The sequence below is a fragment of the Olea europaea genome, chromosome 16, assembly GCF_002742605.1.
Source record: "Olea europaea var. sylvestris chromosome 16, O_europaea_v1, whole genome shotgun sequence".
Taxonomy (NCBI): Eukaryota; Viridiplantae; Streptophyta; class Magnoliopsida; order Lamiales; family Oleaceae; genus Olea; species Olea europaea.
This window is the reverse complement of record NC_036252.1, coordinates 7803028-7813531: the sequence shown is the minus strand read 5'-3', so window position 1 is coordinate 7813531 and position 10504 is coordinate 7803028. Positions and strand designations below refer to the sequence as shown.

Below are 10504 nucleotides of genomic sequence, written 5' to 3'. Positions count from 1 at the left end.
TTACGAGCTCGTAGGCTCGACGAGTCGAGCAGACTCGGGTCGTGGGATTGAGCCCCCCGCTCGGCTCAGGCCGAGTTTTAACGAGCCAATGAGCCGTTTGGCCCGTTTGACATCCCTAATTGAAGGTGATAAACGATTTGGGCCGTGTTGGTGCATAGGTTTAGGAATTGTTAGGCCCTGTGTATTTGAGATTTGAATTATGTGTTTAATTGTTCGGATGTTTGGACCGAACGTGGGATTGGGCTTTGTAGGAATTGAGGCTGAGTAATGGGTTAATGATTTTGGGGAAAAAAAGGGCCCAACTAAGTATTGTATTGGGACTAGGGTAGGGAACAACGACGTAATTTAGAATGAGTAGCAAATAAATTTACGACAGCAGAAGGTTTTTTTTTCAGAAAATGATGAAAATACTAAAATTATTTTTTTTCCGAGTGCGAATAGTAACTCTCTCTTTCTTTCTTTTTTCTCTCTTTTTTTAACTAAGAAAGAAACTGCAAAAAAAAAATGAAAACTGCTGCTCTCACAACAAATTCTTTTGTTTGTCCTGCTCTTTTAAGTTTTTGGAAAGAAGATAAGAAGAAAGTTTTTGGATTGTAGATGAGAAATTATCCAAGTTTCGACTTTGATACCAAATTTGATGTAGGATAAACGAAAAGGCAGCAAGAAAGGAGAAGAAACCGGAGAAGAAGCGGAAATTCAGGGGGAAAGGAGAAGGGAGAACATTGGCTACAAGCCAAAATCAATTTCAATTTATCATAATCATCAACTGTCTCAAGTAACAACAAAACGAAAAGGAGTTGGGGCCAAACCCATTATACAAGCCCAATGAAATAAAACATAAGTAAATGATCCACAAGAAAATATGATGATCCAATCAAGTGATGTCCTCATCGGTTTTTTATTTTTGATTTGATCTATTGTGCGGTGGTCGACAATTGTGGTGGTGTGGTTGTAGGTAGGTGCTTCGTGTGTGGGATGGCATGGGTGATGCAATTTGGTTGTGGTTGCTGCAGATCAGAACTGAAAAAGAGAAAGGGTGGTTGTGGTTGTTGGTGGCGATAGCGACAACAGCGGCGGCGACGGACTGGGACGAACTATGCAGTCGTGCAATGGTAGTGGTAGTGGTAGTGATGCAGTGTTGGGTTGCGCAGGTATTGTTACAGTTGGTGATGGTGGTGGAATAAGCATTGGTCTGGTTTTGGTATGTTGGATGGCAATGGTGGCAGTGGTTTATTGGTAGCGGCGATGATTTTGTTGGTGGTTGGATAAAGTTGTGACGATTTCATTAGTGTTTGGGCAACTGTTGTGGCTTTGCGAGGTCTGATGGTGATAGTGATGGTGGCTATCATGGCGAAGGTGATGGGTCGGATGAGATGGGTTGGATGCTTGTGACCAATTATTTGGTTGATTATGACCAATAATTGGCTAATTTGTAATATGTGATCTAAATATTATAACTGTAACTCACAATTGATTAACTTGTGATTGAAAAATTAATTGTTATCAATTAATCTAATAATTTGTAATGAATAAATGAGTTGCGACTAATAAAAAATTTTGATCTTATGATCAATAAATAATCTGTAACTTATAAAAAAATTTATTTGTAATCGATAAATAATCTGTGACCTATAAAAAAAATTATTTGTGATTGAAAATTAATTCGTAACTAGATAATACATAAATTGTGATCAAATTGTATAAAATTGTGACATTAATATATCTTATTAATAAAAATATGTTTAATAAGTTAATTTATAAAAGAAATATGATTTTTAAAATTTGAATAATTTATTCTTAGTTTTGAAACGAGTAATACTTAACTTTTTAGATATAAAAATTTCCCTTTTTTTATTAGCAAGTGTTCTCAACTCTTTCTGTCGGGAGGAACGAATCCGCGAATCAAAGAAGTGAATTATGTTGTTCGAGGCGATCCAATCGAGACTGGGACTAATAAAGTTTAAGAGGCCTCGCCAACTTGAATTTTAATTGATTTTTTATAACTCCAAATGCCCTAACAACTCATGATTTGGTGTGGACATTTTTTTCACTGACAATTCAGAGTAAACATATACCCCAATGAATTCTCAACTTTTTTTTTTTTTTTTTTTTAATGAAGTAGACTAATGAAATTGTGGTATGTACTCCGTCCAGTAAATTCATTAAGGCCCTATTTGAGCCCCGAAACTTGAAGAAATGTATTATAGAATAGTGATTGATGGAGAATGTGTGGTTAAAAAAAAAGTTTTAAATTTACGTATAGTATTATTTTAGTGAAAAGTATGTGGTTAAAAATGAGTACTATAAAAATATAATGGAAAAGAATGTAAAGTAAATGATGACAAATAGAGGCTAAGCACACTAATGAATTCTTTTTCAATAGTATAGTTTAGTCCGCCTATCAATATTTGCATTTCATTTGCTTGAATGAAAATGCATTATAAAAAGACACCTTCAATAAAATGCAAATACAAAAGTAGGCTTGAGCATGGTCCGTGTAAGATTGGTTTGAGTCCAATTCAAGATCAAAACTAACTTGATTGGTTTGAGTAAATCCCAACTTAAACCAACCCAATTTAATCGTTAAAATTGAACCAAGCGTTTGGTTAATCAGTTTGGACATTGGTACGAATTAAAAAAAAAAAAAAAAAAAAAATTGCTTGCCAGTTTTGGATAAAAAATTTTGCTTTCCTATGCACATATATATTTTTAACTGGCGTTGTGCATATCAATAATAATAATATATATAATGTAAATGGTAAAGGGTCAATGTTCCCAAAAACAAAAACAAAAAATTGCTTGCCAATTTTGGATAAAAAATTTTGCTTTCCTATGCACATATATTTTTTTAACTGGCATAGTGCATATCAATAATAATAATAATAATATATAATGTAAATGGTAAAGGGTCAAAGTTTCCAAAATTAACATATAAATATATGATAGTTACCTACAAATAATTACACAAAAATGAAACGTAAGATTACAATCTAAATTTGAAGTTTGCATTAACACTTCTTCTTCAAGTTTTTTTCCTATTGATATTTGGAGTTTTGGTAGAAAAAGTATAGACGGTAAACAAATTATTGGAGAAAAAATTGTATTTGTGTTTAGGTTATTTTGTTATTTAAGTTTAAAAAATATGAATATTAGAATGAAAAAAAAATGTATTAGAGGATTGGGCCGATTAATTGATGGATCGGTTGGTTGTTTAAACCGATACCAATCCGATCCAACTTTTTAATAATTAAAATTAACTGAACCAAACCAATCTGACTCTATTTGGTTTCATCGATTTGGTCGATTTTTCTATTTCTTTTCTTTCTTTTTTTCACTCCATATTTCACCATTCATTTTCCATTACACATCTAGGAATAAACCGAACAAAATGGCGAACATAATGGATTTTCATTTCCACAAACGACCCAAAATTCATCGTTTTCTTGTATTGTCAAAAGGGCAAAATTTTCAGCAAAATCCTTGGCCATGTCCAACTTAGAGAGAGAAAGCTGAAGAGGCGAGTCTTTAGTTTGACAAAACATTATTGTTCATCATAGAAGATAACCAGAAATCAGCTCCATTGGAGTCTGCAACATGTAGGGTTAACTCAACAGGAACCAGACACAGCCCTTTGCTTCTTAGATCATTCCTTGTTTCAGTTTCACTCTCCCCTTTCATTTCTTTGTCCTCCTGCATGTCCAAAACCATCTTTCAAGAAAATAGTGCAATGATCAATTAAATAGATAGGATTGAGCTCATTGATAGAACTTCAGAATTTGTTTTTTTCCCCTCAAAATTACTAATTTCTAAACTTTAGTTTTTTAACACGTAAAATTAACTGGAAATATTGCATAAACATTAAAACTGAAAATTAGATTGAATCCAATGAACAAATGATAACATTATACAGTTATGCATGCTGATTCATTTTATCATTAAAAGTCTGCTATATATGTACAATTTACATAAATAATGTCTAGACGCGATGCTATAACACTGTTGCTCCGATGTTGTTCATGTCCCATGCCTCACAATATCGTTATAATATAGGCTCAACAATATTGAACAGTATTAAATAAAATCAAAACAAATAAATTTTTTTCTCAATTGTATTATCCAATCTACGGTCATGTAGTACTAGACTGTACCAAACACTCTCCAAGTTGTTAGATAAAGGCTAATGGGAAGGATCATCAGGTGCTGAGAATAACCCAGTTTGGTATTGCTTAAAAACCTGATTAAAATCTAAGTTAAAGTCAATCATTAAATTTAATCATATATCTTATAGGATTCACAACTTTTCAATCACATATTTTATCAACGTTTATCAAAATATGATATTCATCTCTACCAAACAAGGTCTATATGCGTATTTGAGGGGTGATAAAAAATACTTACAGGCAGAGAGTGCATGTATGGAGAACATAGAACCCGAACCTGATCTTGCAGAAATCTTATGTAACCCATTGCGTCATGAAGCACTGATGCTGTATCTGTCTGTGCAATCAATTTCCAAGTATGTATTTCCACAATTTGATTTGTGTAAAAGGAAGAGTAAAGAGAAAAATGTAATTAAACTAATTAATATATTTGTAAATTAATAAAATGAATCAAACTTTGCCAAAGGGTGACACAAGTTGCTGCAACGCTGTGATTCTTTCACCAAGCTTCTCTTTCTTTTCCTATATTTTGCCAAACCTTGTAAAATGTTAAGCATTTGAGCAACGTAAATGTATTTAGATTTAGTCTCCCTTTACATGCAATTCTAGTCTCGACTGACCTTCGATTGGCCGGAGATCACAGTTGAGTTTGTCGACTTGGTTTTCTTACGGTATTTCTGGGTTCCTGCCAGAGCTCCGGAATTAACGCCGGAGTTCAGAGTGAATTCTGCACTACCCGACCCATCTCTCTTCTTGGATTTTGGCAGTGCATAATTTGTTGAAGAAGTGGAGGATGAATCACTGCATGTAACTCCAGATTTTTCAGCCATTTTAGCAGAACTCTCCACAATCTGCAAATCACATTCTTTGCCATAATCTCCAAAACACAGCATTTTCGGAGGATTATCATATGAAAAAAATGAAGTGAAATTGAAATATTCATCCTCAAACCCATCACTACCAGTACCCTCCATTGATATACCCAGAAGATTGTGTAATGTGTGTGTATGGGTGTGGGGTGGGTTATTGGGTAGAAGAAGGATGGGGTTTTATGGGAGTAAACAACGGAAGCTTCAGCTTCTTGTTTCGAGTTAATTTCAGAGAACAGGACAGCTTAAGCTACATATGCTCTCTCTATATGTATATATTTTCTCTTTCTTTTTTTTTTGGAATGGAGTTACGGGAGTTACTGAGAGGGAAAAAGCCTTATTTACAGGCTTTTCCTACCTTTAAGTTATACGGATGCTGATTTCGCAGCACTTGCCTGAGAAAACCGTGCTTCATAAGAGACAGTTCGGACCCCTAAACTCCGGTTCAAAATTAGAGCTTTAACTGACTAAACTCTAATTTTAAGTGTATATTTATAATTTTTATTAATTATTCGATCATATTTTATTTTAAAAAATTTGGACGAAAAAATTTATAGTTCCAACATTAACAACGTTTCTTGCCACAAAATATAGAAAAAAGCAAGTGAATGGATGGGTACTGCGTTGCGTGGCGCAGCCTAAAACGCATTACCAGTGGATACCACCCACACGTTATAGGTGCATGTTCTTTTGTCTTACCTAATTATGAGCATTTGGCAAATTATGAATTAATGCCATCTCTCTGAATCTCATTATTTTTTCATTAAAATGAAAAATATAATCATTATTTATCACATTAAACGATCATATTTGACTTTTTATCTATTGTGTGGGATTCATAGCGATTATATTTTTCATTCTTATTTTTACAATAATGTGACTCAAACGAAAGCTAAAAAAATTAATACTCACAATTTATTAATAATTGATAAACACTTAAAAATACTACCAAACAAATACGATAATGATTGGTAAATTGTAGTTATTTTTCACACCTTCCATTCGTAGAATTTTGCCACCGTTTAGCCCCCATTATCTCATATCATTCTTTTTCTCTCTCTTATTTTCAAACACACAATCTTCCATAAAATAATATTACACGCAAATAAAAAAAACTTTTCATTCTTTTTCAACCACACATTTTTCAAAAAAACATTATTCCAACCATTAAAATTTGACAAGAATGGGGACCAAATGAGGGCAAATTATTAATAGATGCATATTGTGTTTTATATATTAGTTGAACGCGATCTTGAAACATACCATGAAGAGTTGTCCAAAAGCTAAAGAGATCTGGGGTATGTGTGATTTATTTAAAATTTGGGAAAATGGGACGTCATTTCATTAATAACATTCGTTGGAGTATTCTATTTCCTTGCATTACGAGAATAAATAAATAAAAGTAGAAATTCAAAAGTCTATAACTTATTAGGGATTGAAAGATGTTCGAGGCAGTAATTTTGTTAAATGTAGAGATTATACAAAACCTAAGAAAGTTGTACTCGAAGATCGTCATTCCTTATTCTCAGTGCTCAATAGTCAATATTGAGATTTTGCACACTTTATGGTAATGGAACAATTGTGTGTATTAGAATTTTTTCAAGAGATTCTTTAAACATAACATGTTTTCTATTTTGAAGAGTTAACCTTTAAAATGATGCTTCAAATTAACATTTTAATTTTGAGAGTGGGTCGAACTCACTTTTTATAATTAAATGCATTCAAAGTATTTCAATTTTTAATATAGAAAAATAATAAAATAATTTAAAGAAAAGTTAAATAAAACAAAAAGATAGAGAAAATTAATAAATATTTCTTTAGAGTAATAAAATTAAGTGTTAAATATACAAAATTTGTTGGAACATTTCAAGATTTTAACTCTCTAAATTTATAAATACTCTCCAAATAATAGAATATGTCCTTTAAAAATAGAGAATTTATTGAAAATGCTCTCAACTTGCAAACAAAAATGAAATGTATGACAATTTTATTGTTATTTTGAAAATTTCACATTTTTCTAAAGAACCTTGGAGCAGTCTTTGTTATAATTATGTTCTTTGATCATCTTACCATTAAGTTATAATCAATCATATTCTTTATTCACACATTTCATAAGATTCATAATTTAATCACTTATTATTTACATATTTCCATAGGACATACAATTTATGCACACTTAAAAAACATGCCCGGCTTAAATATGTTCGACTTAAGCAATTATAATGAAAATCAACCACCTCATTTTTAAAAGTTAAGAGAATAATTAGCTATTGGAAGAAAAAATTAGCGGTCGAAGATGCAACAAAGGTAAGTAGAGTCAATGGTTCACGAGTTCATTAATCACTCATTGTCTTGTAGGACGTGTAACATCGTAAGCCGCGTGCACATTAGCACAGCAGAACCGATCACCCAACCTAAACAGCACTGATCAACTGCTATTTAAATTTCATACAACAATGTCACAATGATGAAAGTTCCTTTCATTTCATGTAAAATTTCCACATATCATCATCAATTATAAAAATGAAAGGAAAACGACATCTTCTTTTATTTTGCACGAACCACGCAAACATTTTCTTCAAATCCAAATGCACAGAGGTGAAAACTTCACATATTCAGACTAATCAATTTATCAATCAAATAATTTAGGAGCCAAGCAAAAACTTAATCTCGAGAAAAATATAGAAGATGGCAATGTGTATGTTTCCGTCCATAACTACGAAAAATCCCATATATCCCGTGTCTTATATGACAATACCTCCAAACTTCATTGAAAACGGATCTTGTGAACGATTTGGTCCACAATTCCTAAAAATCCAATGTCCCTAGTCTTCTGTACTCGATTTCTTGCAAATTTACATCATATAAATTAAGAAAACAATAAGAAAATTTGGCTATGGTCCTCAATTTCCGATTTTTCTCAAACGCTCCAAAATTATATTATACTAAAACGGGGAATAAATACATTAATTCAAGAAGAAAAATAAGCCTTGAATGTTAGTATTATCTAAGCAATTAATGCATCCAATGACCAAAACCGCAGAATCGAATGGTGCACACAAGTCTCATCCATAACCACAAAGTTTGATTCCCTTGAACCCACAAATCTTATTTCAAGTTGGCAACCTTAGCATCACTCATTCTCTCTATAAATCCCAGCACTCTTCTCCATATTCAAGAATCTTAAACAATAAAATCCTTAAGAGAAAGGGGATATTACACCAAGAAAATATGGATATATGGTCATGGATATGTGAACTCCCCAACTCGGATGAGTGGAGCGAGTCAAACTCACCTCAAACTTTCCTACTTGCAGCTTCCAACCCTACCCGACTCAAGAACAATTCAGCGCAAACTATTGAACTCAGAGCAGAGCGAAAATTTGGATCTGAGTCGGAATCATTTCTCACTTTCTCTATACGCTTTCTAGAGTCTAACTCTTCTATTGCAGCAGAGATAATCATATGGACTTCTGATATTTGTCCCTTGGCTTCAGACAAGCCATTCTTGCCTCTAATACTCCAACTCCTTCAAGAGATTGTATCCCGTTCCCCCACCGCACATGATAGCACTTGCCCTCGTTCACAGCTCCAAAAGCTGAAACCCGAGCCAGTTTCATGGACTCTAGACTCCCACTCACCAGAATCTTTCTCAAATTTCTTCAACTTCATCTTCCTTGCCCACCTTTTCTGGCTTTGTGCATGCGATGCGCCATCAGAGGTTGGCTCCCTGTATTTCCATTCATTGCTTGCTCCAAACCTCGAAACTTTCTCACGTAAAGCCGGTCCCGTTCTTCGTAATTTCTTCATCACTGTAGGAACGGACGTGGAAATTTGCTTCATGCGTACTTTTGGATACATAGCATCAAAATGGTTGGTTTCAAGTGATGTTGAGGTTGGACTACAGTCTTTGGCCCCATTGCCATCTCATAATCTTGGATTTTCATATGCCATGGAGTCTCATGGGTTATGGATTCTGAAAGGCTACTCTCCGGCGAAATCCATGCAGTTGGAATTCAGTAATAATGGACGTAAAAATCAGTTCCCAGCTATTATTGATGCCAGAGAATCTGTGCTGAAGTATGCACTAGCACACCAGCAGCTTGAGGCTGTGATTCAATTGGAATATACAGTCGGATTCAGCGACGGATTTATCCAAGTGAAGGCATGTGTCGACAACCTGCGGTTCCATGTGGTGAAACTAGGATTTAAGAAAAATGATCAGGATGCTGATTGGATGGATGAGAAGTATTTTCCATCAAGAGTCCGGGTCTGGGTTGGGCCAGAAGTGGGTGCAAGTTATGTGGGCGGGCTGAGCTTGGGCCAGTCAACTGACAATATGGAAAGAGAGGTGGAAATGCAAAAGAGTTTGAAGGGTACTAACGGAAAATCAAAAGTTCCTAATGTGAAGACAATGACAACAATGAAATCAAGAACAAAAATAAGAAATTGGAGGTGGGACCAAGATGTGGAAGGAAATGCAGCTATATTTGATGCAATTTTATGTGACAACACCACGGGAGCCGAAATTGCCACGTGGAAGCCATCAAACGGCAGTGGCATTCAATTTCGTAAACGGTACACCGGAGGCAGCCGAGCATTCACTAAAACCGGTGGCTTGATTTTCTCGGGCGAGGAATATAAGGACAGTGTTATGTGGAGATTGAACAAAGAGATGGAGGGCAGTGTGTTGAAATGGAGAATAGGAGCACAAGTATGGTTGACCTACTTGCCCAATGACATAAATAGTTCATATTATGAGACACGTTGTATTGAGTGGTGTGATGAGGTTGATTTGCCCTTGATACCTAGCAAATACTAGAAACAGAATAGCATTATTTAATTTACTTAAAATAACAAATATGTTTTGATATTATGAAATATTTTGTAATGCTTCTCTCGATATTGTTATTGGTGGCTGATGCTACCAAAAAATATTACTTGAAAGATCTCGAACTTGATGATCGAATTTTACTTTGAAGAACACGGACGGTCTTTGAATACCTGCAACAAAGGCAAGGAGGTGTGTGTTCATCGCCCCTCCGATGCTTAAATCAGATAGGGAATTAAGTGCGTGATGCTATAAATTGAAGATAATGAAAAACGTACCTCAAGAATGAGCACAAGTTGTGTATTTATAGGTGTTAACGGTGGAGTTCTAGAAGGACTTATTCTGTCACGATCCTTATCCTCGTAGGAAATGGAGTTAGTGTTTTACCTCAAGTATTCAAATCACTGTTTGAGTCAAATAAGGAGTTTAACAGGGTAGGGACTGTGGTCAAAGTAGGATTAGTGTTCCCATAGGTCGTATAGAAAAGCTGACGAGTCGACATACATACCCCGACCTCAAATGCCTGACCTTGTTTTGCTGTTTTTAGGGAGTATTGAAATCGGGGTTTATGGTGTGATCGGGGTTCATGGGTCGAGTTCGGGTTGACAAGATCTCAGATCATCACTGGCCCCCGTGCATCGAGGT

General features: G+C 34.6%; 1 protein-coding gene across 1 annotated transcript in view; it reads right to left on the bottom strand.

Moving 5' to 3' along the window:
• Positions 1-3386: 3386 nt before the first annotated feature.
• Positions 3387-10504, bottom strand: part of LOC111411985 (transcription factor bHLH113-like) — an 11348-nt gene continuing 4230 nt past the window's right edge. Inside the window, exon 4 of the mRNA XM_023042699.1 lies at positions 3387-3690. Coding sequence (XP_022898467.1) covers positions 3526-3690 — 165 coding nt within the window. The 3' untranslated portion in view covers positions 3387-3525. The remainder of the gene's footprint in view (positions 3691-10504) is intronic.